The sequence below is a fragment of the Ovis canadensis genome, chromosome 20 (genome assembly GCF_042477335.2).
Source record: "Ovis canadensis isolate MfBH-ARS-UI-01 breed Bighorn chromosome 20, ARS-UI_OviCan_v2, whole genome shotgun sequence".
Classification (NCBI taxonomy): Eukaryota; Metazoa; Chordata; class Mammalia; order Artiodactyla; family Bovidae; genus Ovis; species Ovis canadensis.
This window is the reverse complement of record NC_091264.1, coordinates 36,971,766-36,986,730: the sequence shown is the minus strand read 5'-3', so window position 1 is coordinate 36,986,730 and position 14,965 is coordinate 36,971,766. Positions and strand designations below refer to the sequence as shown.

Genomic DNA, 14,965 nt, shown 5'->3' with positions numbered 1-14,965 from the left:
ACTTTGTTGTGTAACTATCACCATCATCCATCTCCAGGATTGTTTTCATCTTGCAGAAGTGAATCTCTGTGTCTGTTAAATACTTTGCATTTTCCCCTCCCTTTGGCCCCTGGCAAACACCATTCTACTTTTTGTTTGTACTTATAAGTGGAATCATAGCGTATTTATCTTTTTGTGTCTGGCCTATTTCACTTAGCATACTGTCCTCCAGGTTCGTCTACATTGTAGCTTGTGTCAGAATTTGCTTCCTTTTTAAGACTGAATAATATTCCAGTATTCTAGTATTTCTGTTATTCTTAAAGAAATTCTATTAAACTGCTCTCAGTAGGGAAGCACCTGTTTGCTTCCTTGCTGCTTTCTTTGTAACTGTAAATATACTCAAGTAGTCTGTCAATGCCATGTAATTCAGTCCCCTTATTACTTTGTAATGAACGTTTTTCAAGAGCTGTTGGTTATAAAAAGTATTTGCAAGTGTAAAATACAGATAATCCATACCATACCAACAACTAACTTTTTTTGAATACTTTATATATAGGCATAATACTAAGTGGCTTTGGTGAGTCATTTCTGTTAATCCTACAATTCCATGAGGAAGGTAGAATTATGATATCTATTTTATACTTTAGGAAGCCAAGGGATAACAAGGTTGAGAAAATTGCCTACAGTCCTCTGGTTAGTTAAGTGATATGACTATAATTTGAGCACTCTGACTTGAGTTCACATTCTGAACCCACTGTAATGAGTGTTTTGTGATTTAGTATATATTATTTATTTTTGATTAATTCTTGGAAGGATAATAGTTTTTTTTTTTCCTTGGTTCTGGGGGTTCTGTGTGATATGTACCCTACCTAACATGACATTTTAGGGGAATAGTGGATTAGTGATTGTGGGAGAAGGAGCCTGTCTGAGATATCCTAAGCATTAAATGTCATAGTAAATCAAACTGAAATCTTTGAATTTTAAGTCATGCGTTTTTCCTGTTTAGTTTTCATATACAGTACTAGCACTGAATCATTTTCTTTTTTTCCCCCACTGTGTACTTACTCATGTTCAGATAAGATAATTAATAACTAGTTAACAATAGTTAAATTTATATATCTTCAGCACATATGCCCAAAGACTTGAGGTCTTAGGACCTCTTATGAGGTCAGAGGCATCAATTTCTAATTAAAGATGTTATCATTCAGTTCTTGGGCCAGAGGTTACATTCCTAATCTCAGCCAACTAATTCAGTGTTTAACTTTTGGTGCTGATCAATGGTTGATGATTCCTTTTCACTAGGAAATAAAACATGTACATGTAGTCCTTTGTGGTTCATTGGATGAGCCATTTAAATTAAAAAATGAATGTAACTAAACATTAAATCTTTTCAGTTAGTGTTATATCTGAATTGAACATCATTTTCAAGTAGTTTTATTTCATAGAAAATAAATTTAATAGAACCTTTTTAATATTTTTATTTAAAGTTGTGTTTTTTATTATTTTATATAGCACATGCCAAAATTTAATTCAATTTCAATTAGTGGATACCATATGCAGGAAGCAGGGGCTGATGCCATTCTGGAACTGGCCTATACTATAGCAGATGGTTTGGAGTACTGTAGAACTGGACTCCAAGCTGGCCTGACCATTGATGAATTTGCACCAAGGTGAGTAAATTAAACTCAAATATTACCTCAACATTAAAAAGTTTATAGGACTATTTTATGATTGTACAGCAAAATATATTGATACAGTGAATTTGTGTATATAAATATACCAGATTCCTTTAGGGAATAAGCCAGTACTCTTTATAATTATTAATAAAATTCAGAGTTAAGTTTGACCATACTTCTTTGTAAATTAGAGGAATTTTATTCTCTGCTATTCTGAAAATAATTAACTGACACATTTTGAAAAATAATTTAAAAATGTAAATATAATTTTCAAGACAGATTTGTTTTTGTTCTTTTAAAAGACAAGTCCTCTATTATAGGTTTAAGGTTATTGAAGTACATATGCTTTGATTTTAATTCAAATTAAGTTATTTGAAATTAAAATCTGAGCTCTTGTGTGTGTGTGTGTGATGCATTTAGTTTTATTTTCCATTTTATAATTAGATTTTGGACTTAACATTACTATTTTAGGTTGTCTTTCTTCTGGGGAATTGGAATGAACTTTTATATGGAAATAGCAAAAATGAGAGCTGGGAGAAGACTCTGGGCTCATTTAATAGAGAAAATGTTTCAGCCTAAAAACTCTAAATCTCTTCTCCTAAGAGCACATTGTCAGACATCAGGATGGTCACTTACTGAGCAAGTATGTATGAATTTTAAGAAGTCATTTATTTTCTTCTAAGCAACTTGGCCTAGGCAAGAAATGTATTTAAGAACTTTTCTGCTAATATTTGAAAATCACAATTGTTCTGACGTGAAAGTGAAGTTGCTCGGTCGTGCCTGACTCTTAGCAACCCCATGAACTGCAGCCCACCGGACTCCACTGTCCAAGGGATTTTCCAGGCAAGAGTACTGGAGTGGGGTGCCATTGCCTTCTCCATAAGACCCAGCCCAGCTAGCTAAATAAATAAAAAAGAGTGCAGTAACTAAAAACTGGTCACAATTTGTTAAGTGTCTGACTAAAGTTGAGAAGGTGACAGATACCTCCCTGTGCAGACATCATGCTGCTGCTGCTGCTGCTAAGTGGCTTCAGTCGTGTCTGACTCTGTGTGACCCCACAGATGGCAGCCCATCAGGCTTCCCCGTCCCTGGGATTCTCTAGGCAAGAACACTGGAGTGGGTTGCCATTTCCTTCTCCAATGCATGAAAGTGAAAAGCGAAAGTGAAGTCTCTCAGTCGTGTCCGACTCTTCGCCACCCCATGGACTGCAGCCTTCCAGGCTCCTCCGTCCATGGGATTTTCCAGGCAGAAGTACTGGATTGGGGTGCCATTGCCTTCTCCGAATTGTTCTGAAGCATAATGCATATTTAATGTTTGTTTTTACACAAATTATAATAAAATTTGCTCCCTCTAGTGGTTAACAATATAAAATCATTTAAATCTTAGCTTACTTGTATGGCTGTGTGTTTTACTTTTTTAACAGTAAAAAATAAGTGATGATGAGGAAAAAGTACAGTTATAATTTAATATCATCTTAAGTAATTTTAATGATTAAAATTCTTAACACAAAACTTCCTCATTAAAGTTGGTGTTATACATACTTTTTATGTACATGTTATATGTTTAAGTAAGCATCTGTGCAAATAAACCACTTAAAAACTATTGTCACTTGGATAATCTATTTTCATTTCATTTAATTAAAAATTATATAGTGGTGATCTTTTTAACATGCATTTTCTTAATGTATTGAATTATTTTGATATATTAAAAATAAGTTATAACTTTAAAGTTACATTGCTTTTATACATTTAAAAGCAAATAAAAACTGGAAGTATCCATATTACAAATGACTTCAGGTACTTATAAATGGAAAAATACAGATTTCAGTGTTGGAAGGAATTTCAGTAATCATTTTTGTCTTAATCCCCTCATTTTTACAGCTAAGTAAACTAAAGTTCCAGAGAAGGCAATGGCAACCCACTCCAGTACTCTTGCCTGGAAAATCCCATGGGTGGGGGAGCCTGGTAGGCTGCAGTCCATGGGGTTGTGAAGAGTCAGACACGACTGAGCGACTTCACTTTTCATGCATTGGAGAAGGAAATGGCAATCTACTCCAGTGTTCTTGCCTGGAGAATCTCAGGGATGGGGGAGCCTGGTGGGCTGCCGTCTATGGGGTCACACAGAGTCGGACACAACTGAAGTGACTTAGCAGCAGCAGTAAGCTAAAGTTCAGAAAGGTCTAGTGACTTGCCCAGATCAGAGTTAGGAACAGAACAAACTATAAGACATATTTCCTTTCTCATAGTCCATTCTTTATCTGTTTTATTAATAAATCATCGCCAGTTTTGGCCACCTCATTAGAGTAGATACTTAAGGTATACAGTAATTAGGAAATAGTGAATTATGAGATGAAGGATAATGTATTACCTTCATGATGCTCATATAGAAGATTATTTAGGCGATAAAAAATAAGCACAACAAATATTTAGTATTTCAAATGATTATAAGAGGCAATGTTTAATTGCTTAAGCACAGACTAGGCACCTGGGCTCTGAATTCTAAGTCTAGTTTGTTTCCTAATTTGTTTAAATTTATTTGATATTCTGAAGACTAAGGCAGATTTTGGCAAAGAAAGTATGCATCAGGCATTCCTAATCGTATCATTATTTACAGCTGCAGTATATATCAGTTGGCTTGTTTTGCTTTTTACTAAATGTTTTAGGATCCTTACAATAACATCATTCGTACCACAGTAGAAGCAATGGCAGCGGTGTTTGGAGGTACTCAGTCTTTGCACACAAATTCTTTTGATGAAGCCCTGGGTTTGCCAACTGTGAAAAGTGCTCGAATTGCCAGGAACACACAAATCATTATTCAAGAAGAATCTGGGATTCCCAAAGTGGCTGATCCTTGGGGAGGTTCATATATGATGGAATCTCTCACAAATGATATTTATGATGCTGCCTTGAAGGTGAGTTTCTCCTCTTTGAAACTTTGCTTTCAAGATTTACAGATTTATGAAGATTTATAGATTTTTGATTTATAAATGAAATCATTTATAGATTTGTATCAGGATTTATAAAGTGAGAGAAAAGGGGAATTTTAGATTTGACTTTAAAACTGAAATTTAATTTAAAAGTATATTTTTATTTATATTATTTTATTCAAAGAGTTAAAAAGACGACTAAGGTTAAAAGGCTATAATAAAATAAGCAATCCTTTGTCCTCCACTTGCTTGTTTTCATGCTTCCTTGAATTAGCTACATTTTTTGTTTGTTTTTGTCTCCATATTTTAAAATTACATGTGTTACCGTTTGTCCTGACTCAGTCAGTTTTAGACCTCATCTATTGCTTTGCTAGTATGGTGGTGTGGTATTTTAGCTGGATCTTGCCCCTTCTTTCCCATCATACCATAATACTCATGTATTATAATTATATCTCAGTGTAAAACCTTCCTGAAGCCCTCTAAATTCTCGTTTGATTTAGACTGGTTTCTCTCTGGACCATTACTATCCTTGGACTTCCCTTTGTTGTTACTCTGGGAATTCTTTTCACCTCTGCTATGTTGAATCTGTATCCTGAATCCTGTCTCTTTGTTAATTATCCTTTGTTGTTCTAAAGCACATCTTATGAGAACCTCCTAAAAATGGTTCATGGGAAATGAATTATTTGAAACTTTGGATGCTTGAAAATGTCTTTATTCTACTTTCATATTTGATAGCCTAGGTTTGGAATTTTTCATTTGGGAGTTTATAAGCAAATATGTAAGTTTTCACTTGCTTTTTATTCCAGCTTCCAATATTTCTGTTCAGAAATCTGATGCCATTCTCACCCAGGCTCTTTCTTTCTGAAAGCTTTAGGATCTCTTCTTTATTTTTATATTGATCTATCTTTGGTATGTGTATTTTTCCCTACATTGTCCTTGACCTTTGGTGAACATTTTTTCACCTGGCCACTTTTTCATGTTTTCATGGCTCTGGGAAATAGTCATATATTATTTCTTTGGTAATTTCTTTCCTGTCATTTTTCTGTGATTTCTCTTTTTTAGAACTTTAGAAATCTTGTTCTGAAATTCTTATAATGCATCTTTAGGGTTTTTTTTTCCTGTTTTTTTTTGAAGAGTCCTCAGCTTTATCTTTCTGCTTAAATACTTTAAAATTCACATATCGTGTTTTTAATTTCTAAGAGGTCACTTTTATATTCTACTTTTTCTGCTTGCATATCATACCATTTGTTTCATTAATACAAAATCTCTTCTTCCTTTTCTGAGGATAATTATGTCTTTTGAAGTTTTCTTATATATCTTATGTTGTCACTGTTTCCTCTGTGCACCTTTTGGTTTGTAGTTTTATTCAGAATGCAGGGTTTTGTTTCATACACATCTTATCCTTGCCTCTTCCAGTACTTGATGTTTCATAGGCCATTGCTTCTCTAGTCTAAAGTTTTAGTTTTCCTGACAGAAAGGGAAAAGGTAGTTACAAACTCTCAAGTAGTTTCCATCTTTTTAGCTTCCTAAAAGATTCTCAGCTTCTGTTGAATCTAGTATAGGTTTCTCTTTCTTAAATTTGTCAGGGGAAAGCCAGTTTGACCTTGCTCCTTTCTGAGAAGTCATATCCCATTCCACCATCCATTTTCCACTATCTCATGTATATATGAGGCTGTGATTGAAGGTTTAGATGTTTCTTGATGTCAGTAATAGAGTTATATCGTTACTCTATATCTCAAATCAAAAATAAAATGGCATTTTGAAATTGTTTTTTAGAGTCTTTATTTATGTAACCAAGGAAACTTTATTTATATAACTAAAATTAAAGACTACACAGTTAGTGTTATCTTTAGTTGGCTTCTCAAACAAGTGAGAGCTGTTGTGTTTTCCAAAATGGACTTGTTAGTTCTGTTGTCTTTTTTTTTTCTTGTTTTTGTTTTTAAAATTAATTAATTTATTTTAATTGGAGGCTAATTACAAGACTGTGGTGGTTTTTGCCATACATTGACATGAATCAGCCATGGGTGTACATGTGTCCCCCATCCAGAAACCCCCTCCCACCTCCCTCCCCATCCCATCCCTCTGGGTTGTCCCAGTGCACTGGCTTTGAGTACCCTGTTTCATACATCAAACTTGGACTGGTCATCTATTTCACATATGGTAATACACATGTTTCAATGCTATTCTCTCAAATTATCCCACCCTCTCCTTCTCCCAAAAGGTCCAAAAGTCTGTTCTTTATATCTGTGTCTCTTTTGCTATCTCACATATACGATCATCATTACCATCTTTCTAAATATCATATATATATATGCATTAATATACTGTATTGGTGTTTTTCTTTCTGACTTACTTCACTCTGTATAATAGGCTCCAGTTTCATCCATCTCATTAAAACTGATTCAAATGCATTCTTTTTTAATAGCTGCGTAATATTCCATTGTGTATATGTACCGCAGATTTCTTACCCATTTGGCTGCCGATGGACATCTAGGTTGCTTCCGTGTCCTAGCTATTGTAAACATTGCTGCGATGAACATTGGGGTACATGTGTCTCTTTCAATTCTGGTTTCTTCGATGTGTATACCCAGCAGTGGGATTGCTGGGTTGTGTGGCAGTTCTGTTTCCAGTTTTTTAAGGAATCTCCATGCTGTTCTCCATAGTGGCTGTACTAGTTTGCATTTTTACCAACAGTGTAAGAGGGTTCCCCTTTTCTCCACACTCTCTCCAGTGTTTATAGACTTTGATAGCCATTGCTGACTGGCATGAGATGGTACCTCATTGTGGTTTTGATTTGCATTTCTCTGATAATGAGTGATATTGAGCATCTTTTCATGTGTTTGTTAGCCATCTATATGTCGTCTTTGGAAAAATATCTGTTTAGTTCTTTGGCCCATATTTTGATTGGGTCATTTATTTTTCTGGCATTGAGCTGCACGAGCTGCTTGTGTATTTTTACGATTAGTTCTTTGTCAGTTGCTTCATTTGCTATTATATTCTCCCATTCAGAAGGCTGTCTTTTCACCTTGCTTATAGTTTCCTTCATTTTTCTTCAGTTTTCCTTCAAAAGTGCAAAAGCTTTTAAGTTTAATTAGGTCTCATTTGTTTATTTTTGCTTTTATTTCCATTACTCTGGGGCATGGGTCATAGAGGATCTTCCCGTGATTTATGTCAGAGAGTGTTTTGCCTGTTTTCCTCTAGGAGTTTTATAGTTTCTGGTCTTACATTTAGGTCTTTAATCCATTTTGAGTTAATTTTTGTGTATGGTGTTAGAAAGTGTTCTAGTTTCATTCTTTTACAGGTGGTTGACCAGTTTTCCCAGCACCACTTGTTGAAGAGATTATCTTTTCTCCATTGTATGTCTTTGCCTCCTTTGTCAAAGATAAGGTGTCCATCCTGCTAAGTCACTTCAGTCGTGTCCGACTCTGTACGACCCCATAGACGGCAGCTTACCATGCTCCCCTGTCCCTGGGATTCTCCAGGCAAGAACACTGGAGTGGGTTGCCATTTCCTTCTCCATAGAGCGTGGATTTATCTCTGGGCTTTCTATTTTGTTCCATGGGTCTATATTTCTGTCTTTGTGCCAGTACCATACTGTCTTGATGACTGTTGCTTTGTAGTATAGCCTGAAGTCAGGCAGGTTGATTCCTCCAGTTCCATTCTTCTTTCTCAAGATTGCTTTGGCTATTTGAGATTTTTTTTGTATTTCCTTACAAATTGTGAAATTATTTGTTCTAGCTCTGTGAAAAATACCATTGGTAGCTTGATAGGGATTGCACTGAATCTATAGATTGCTTTGGGTAGTATACTCATTTTCATTATGTTGATTCTTCTGATCCATAAACATGGTATATTTCTCCATCTATTTGTGTCATCTTTGATTTCTTTCACCAGTGTTTTATAGTTTTTTATGTATAGGTCGTTTGTTTCTTTAGGTAGGTTTATTCCTAAGTATTTTATTCTTTTTATTGCAATGGTGAATGGGATTGTTTCCTTAATTTCTCTTTCTGTTTTCTCATTGTTAGTGTATAGGAGTGCAAGGGATTTCTGTGTATTAATTTTGTATTCTGAAACTTTACTATATTCATTGATTATCTCTAGTAATTTTCTGGTGGTGCCTTTAGGGTTTTCTATGTAGAGGATCATGTCATCTGCAAACAGTGAGAGTTTTACTTCTTTTTTTTTCCATCTGGATTCCTTTCATTTCTTTTTCTTCTCTGATTGCTGTTGCTAGGACTTCCAAAACTATGTTGAATAGTAGTGAGAGTGGGCACCCTTGTCTTGTTCCTGACTTTAGGGGAAATGCTTTCAATTTTTTGCCATTGAGGATAATATTTGCTGTGGGTTTATCATATATGGCTTTTATTATGTTGAGGCATGTTCCTTCTGTGCCTTTCTGAAGAGTTTTTATCATAAATGGGTGTTGAATTTTGTCAAAGACTTTCTCTGCATCTATTGAGATAATCATATGGTTTTTACCTTTCAATTTGTTAATGTGGTATATCACATTGATTGGTTTGCAAATATTGAAGAAACCTTGCATCCCTGGGATAAAGCCTACTTGGTCATAATGTATAATCTTTTTAATATGTTGTTGGATTCTGTTTGCTAGAATTTTGTTGAGGATTTTTGCATCTATCAGTGATATTGGCCTGTAGTTTTCTTTTTTTGTGGCATCTTTTCTGGTTTTGGTACTAGGGTGATCGTGGCCTCACAGAATGAGTTTGGGAGTTTATCTTTCTCTGCAATTTTCTAGAAGAGTTTGAGTAGGATGGGTGTTAGCACTTCTCTAAATTTTTGGTAGAATTCACCTGTGAAGCCATCTGGTTCTGGGCTTTTGTTTGTTGGAAGATTTTTGATTAGTTTCAATTTCCATGCTTGTGATGGATCTGTTAAGATTTCCTATTTCTTCCTAGTTCAGTTTTGGAAAGTTACACTTTTCCAAGAATTCGTCCATTTCTTCCAAGTTGTCCATTTTGTTGGCATTTAGTTGCTGATAGTAGTCTCTTAGGGTCCTTTGTATTTCTGTGTTGTCTGTTGTGATTTCTCCATTTTCATTTCCAATTTTGATGATTTGATTCTTCTCCCTTTTATTCTTGATGAGTCTGGCTAATGGTTTGTCATTTTATTTATCTTCTCAAAGAACCAGCTTTTAGTTTTGTTGATTTTTGCTAAAGCCTCCTTTGTTTCTTTTTCAGTTATTGCTGCTCTAATTTTTATTATTTCTTTCCTTCTACTAACCCTGGGGTTCTTCATTTCTTCTTTTTCTAGAAGGTGTAAATTTAGGTTATTTATTTGATTTTTCTCTTGTTTCCTGAAGTAAGCTTGTATTGCTACAAACCTTCCTCTTAGCATTGCTTTTATTGAATCCCATAGGTTTTGGGTTGCTGTGTTTTCATTTTTGTTTGTTTCTATGCATATTTTGATTTCCTTTGTGATTTCTTCCGTGATTTGTTGGTTATTCAGAAGCATGTTGTTTAGCTTCCATATGTTTGTATTTTTAATAGTTTTTTTTTTTTTTCCTGTAGTTGACATCTAATCTTACCACATTGTGATCAGAAAAGGTGCTTGAAATGATTTCAGTTTTTTTGAATTTACCAAGGCTAGATTTATAGGCCAGGATGTGATCTATACTGGAGAATGTTTTGTGTGTGCTTGAGAAAAAGGTGAAATTCATTGTTTTGAGGTGAAATGTCCCATAGATATCAATTAGGTCTAACTGGCCCATTGTATCATTTAAAGTTTATGTTTCCTTGCTAATTTTATGTTTGGTTGATCTGTCCTTAGGTATGAGTGGGATATTGTCTCCCATTATTATTGTGTTACTGTTAATTTCCCCTTTCATACTTGTTAACATTTGCCTTGCATATTGAGTTGCTCTTAATGTTGGATGCATATATATTTATAATTGTTATGTCTTCTTGGATTGATCCTTTGATCATTATGTAGTGTCCTTCTTTTCATGGCCTTTATTTCAAAGGCTGTTTTATCTGATATGAGTATTGCTACTTCTGCTTTCTTTTGGTCTCCATTTGCATGAAATATCTTTTTCCAGCCCTTCCCTTTCAGTCTGTATGTGTCCCTTGGTTTCAGGTGGGTCTCTTGTAGACAGCATATATAGGGGTTTTGTTTTTGTATCCATTCAGCCAGTCTTTGTTTTTTGGTTGGGGCATTAAACCCATTTACATTAAAGGTAATTATTGATAAGTAGATCCCATTGCCATTTACTTTGTTGTTTTGGGTTCGAGTTTATAAACCTTTTCTGTCTTTTCTGTCTAGAGAAGGTCCTTTAGCATTTGTTGAAGAGCTGGTTTGGTGGTGCTGAATTCTCTCAGCTTTTGCTTGTCTGTAAAGCTTTTGATTTCTCCTTTATATTTGAATGAGATCCTTGCTGGGTATAGTAATCTGGGTTGTAGGTTTTGCTCTTTCATCACTTTAAATATGTCCTGCCATTCCCTTATGGCCTGAAGACTTTCTATTGAGAGGTCAGCTGTTATCCTTATGGGATCCCCTTGTGAGTTATTGTGCTCTTCCTTTGCTGCTTTTAATATTTGCTCTTTCTGTTTGATCTTTGTTAGTTTGATTAATGTATGTCTCGGGGTGTTTCACCTTGGGTTTATCCTTTTTGGGACTCTATGGGTTTCTTGGACTTAGGTGGCTATTTCCTTCATCATTTTAGGGACATTTTCAACTATTATCTCCTCAAGTATTTTCTCATACCCTTTCTTTTTGTCTATTTCTTCTGGGACTCCTATGGTTCGAGTATTGGGGCATTTAATATTGTCCCAGAGGTCTCTGAGGTTGTCCTCACTTCTTTTAATTCTTTTTTCTTTTTTTCTCTCTCCTTCATTTATTTCCAACATTGTATCTTCCACCTTACTTATCCTATCTTCTGCCTCAGTTATTCTACTGTTAGTTCCCTCCAGACCGCTTTTGATCTCAGTTATTGCATTATTCCTAATCAATTGACTCCTCTTTTGTTTCTTCTAGGTCCTTGTTAAACATTTCTTGCATCTTCTCAATCCTTGTTTCTAGTCTATTTCTCTTTAACTCCATTTTCTTTTCAAGATTTTGCATCATCTTTACTATCATTATTCTGAATTATTTTTTAGGTAGATTCCCTGTCTTTTCTTTGGTTTGGTTTGGGGGGCATTTATCATGTTCCTTTACCTGCTGAATATTTCTCTGCCTTTTCATTTCGTTTAGATTGCTGTGTTTGTGGTGCCCTTTCTGTAGGCTGGAAGTGTGTGGTTCCTTTTTATTGTGGAGCCTGCTCCCTGTGGGTGGGGTTGGACCAATGGCTTGTCAAGGTTTCTTGGTTAGGGGAGCTTGTGTTTGTGTTCTGGTGGGTGGAGCTAGATCTCTTCTCTCTGAAGTGAAATGAAGTGTCCAGTAGTGAGTTTTGGAGTGTCTGTGGGTTTGGTGTGACTTTGGGCAGCCTGTATATTAATGCTCAGGGCTATGTTCCTGCATTGTTGGAGAATTAGTGTGGTATGTCTTGCTCTGGAATTGTTGGCTCTTGGGTGGAGTTTGGTTTCAGTGTAGGTATGGAGGTTTTTGGGTGAGTTCTTGTCTATTAGTATTCCCTGGAGTCAGGAGTTCTCTGATGTTCTTAGTTTTGGATTTAAGCCTCCTGCCTCTGGCTTTCAGTCTTATTCTTACACTAGCCTCAAGACGTCTCTATCCATACAGCACATGATAAAACATCCTCGATCATAAAACATCTATGTTGATGGTAAAACAATTCTCTACAGTGAGGGACACCCAGAGAGATTCACAGAGTTACATGGAGAAGAGAAGAGGGAGGAAGGAGATAGAGGTGACCAGGAGGAGAAGAGGGGGAGTCAAAAGGAGAGAGACCAATCTAGCCAGTAAGCAGTTCCCTAAGTGTTCTCCATAGCCCAGAACACCCAGAGAGATTCACGGAGTTAAGTCGAGAAGAGAAGGGGAAGAGAGGAGATGGAGGTGACCTGGGGGAGAAAAGATAGAGTTAAAGGGGAGAGAGCAATCAAGCCAGTAATCACACCCCTAAATGAAAGTGGGTACTGAAGATTAGATTCTTAAAGGTACAAAATTGATATCAAATACCAAAAAGTAAAGATTAAAAATCTAGAGTAGAGGTTAGATTCTCAAAAATACATATTAAAGATAACAAAACAAAACCAGTCATAAAAATTATAAAATATATATATATGAAACTTGCTTTAAAAATAGTCTTTATGTTTTTCAAGGTAATTATAGTTTATAAAAATGAAAATTAAAGGAGTAATAAATAATTTAAAAAATTAAAAAGTGATCATAGTAAAAATATATCTAGGGATTTCTTTGGAGCTGTTGTGAGCATTGTGGGGTCAGTTCAGTTTCAGATAGTTCCTTGTTCCAGCTTGTACTTGTTCTCAAGTTCTATAGGCCCCCTCCAATGCTTAGTCAGTGTTAACTACAGGGTTTTAATCTGTTTTACCTGTCACTTCCAGAATGGTTCCCTCTTGTTTATTTTGGCTTCCTCTGTTTGCAAGTTTCTTCAGTGTCTAAATTCCATCCTGACACAAGGGTGCAAAGGTGGTCACTTGTTTAGGCTCACTTGTTCAGTTGTGTTATGGGGAGGGAGGGATACTGCAAACAAACATTGCTGGCATGTGTGGGGAGTGCTTGGTGTGTATGGACCGCACTGGGTCTGCTCCAGCTCAAGGCAGTGTGTGCTTCCCAGGTCTAAATCGCTCAGCTTCTGGGGTACTCTGCAAGTGCACAGACTTGGTTGGGCATGCGTTTTGTGCCCTTCCCAGGTCTCAGCAGCTCAGGCAACCAGGTGCTTAGCGAGTGCAGTGTCTCAGGTGGGCCATGCATCTTAATCATCTCCCTGGTCTTGGCTGCTTGCTTTCCTGGTTGTGCCACGAGAGCATTATCTCAGGTGTGCTGTGTGTCTCCCCTGGGGAGCTGATCTCAGGCTGTGTCCCTCCTGGCAGATATCAACTGTCCAGGATCCCAGGAAGACGTGGTTAGCAGCTGGGAAGCTGCTCACAGTTTGGTGGAGGATGCCGGTCTCTGGGGCAAGATTGCAGCAGCCCCTTGCCTTCTGGTTCAGGCTGTCACATGCCTTTCTGCCTCCGGTGGAGGCTAGGGGCCTGTATGCAGCCGACTAGCTATCCTTTGGTATTCACTCAATCCTTTGCTGTGTGAATGGGCCAATCTTAACGTTAGAGCCTTTTGCAGTTAAGTTCTCCTTTTTTTTTTCCTTTCTGGGGATCCCGCAGTTTGGGTTGCTATCTCATGTTAGCTCCCTCAGATTGTCCTCAGGGCATTCATGCCCGGTCCTTAACCTAAGCACCAGTTATGCAGCCCATGCCTCCCTGTCCAGCCCCTGCTTGCTGGTGGGAGATGCAAGTGTCTGGGCTACTTCTCTACTGGCAGTTGTGGTTAGGTGTGTATTCTGTGGGTTGTTGTTTTTTTTTTCTTCTCCCTGTTATGTTGCCCTCTGAGATTCCAAAATTCCCCACAGACCTGCCTGTGAGAGAGTTTCTTACTGTTTGGAAATTTCTCCTTCACGCCACCTCCCCAGGACAGGTCTCCAGCCCTAACTCTTGTCTCACTTTTTGTCCTTTATATTTTGTCCTACCTCCTTTAGAAGAGAATGGGCTGCCATTCTGGGTGCCTGGTGTCCCCCGCCAGCATTCAAAAGTTGTTTTGTGGAAGTTGTTCAGCATTCAAATGATCTTTTGATGAATTTGTGGGGGAGCAAGTGGCCTCCCCGTCCTATTCCTCTGCCATCTTGGGTCCTCTCTCCCCTTCTGTTGTCTTTTTAAATGATTTTAAACACAGAAAGTCCTTTTTAATTGATGTAATTTGCATATTTACATTGTGTTAAAGTGTACAGTGTAAGGATTTAATATTTGTATATATTGTTAAAGAATTATCTGAATAAGTTTGGTTAACATCCATTACTACACATAGTTACAGATAGTTTTGCTTGTGATGAGAGCTTTTAAGATCTATGCTCTTGTGAAGTGAAGTCGCTCAGTCATGTCTGACTCTTTGCGACACCATGGATGGAGTAGCCTGCACCAAACTACTCCATCCATGGAATTTTGGAGTGGGTTGCCATTTCCTTCTCCAGGGAATCTTCCTGACCCTGGGATTGAACCCAGGCCTCCCACATTGTAGATAGACGCTTTACCGTCTGAGCCACCTATTAAATAGTATTGTTAGCTCTGCAGAATTTCTAATCAATGCCCTTGTTAACTTACTTCTTTTCTCAAGAAACCTTAAATTTATCACTAAAATAATTTATAATTTTGTTAACTTTAGTATTTACATAGCATAACATTTGTACTATTTATTAAAATATTTTCATATTTTCTTCTAGTTTCTTCTAGTAATGTGTTTTTCT

At 36.7% G+C, this 14,965-nt stretch overlaps 1 protein-coding gene across 3 annotated transcripts in view; it reads left to right on the top strand.

Moving 5' to 3' along the window:
* The window catches only part of MMUT (methylmalonyl-CoA mutase), a 41,406-nt gene that overhangs the window by 11,141 nt on the left and 15,300 nt on the right, over nt 1–14,965 (top strand). For all 3 annotated transcript variants that reach the window (XM_069563144.1, XM_069563146.1, XM_069563145.1), the window contains exons 4-6: nt 1,492–1,649; nt 2,127–2,298; nt 4,318–4,566. In XM_069563144.1, the coding sequence (XP_069419245.1) occupies nt 1,492–1,649; nt 2,127–2,298; nt 4,318–4,566 (579 nt within the window). The remainder of the gene's footprint in view (nt 1–1,491; nt 1,650–2,126; nt 2,299–4,317; nt 4,567–14,965) is intronic.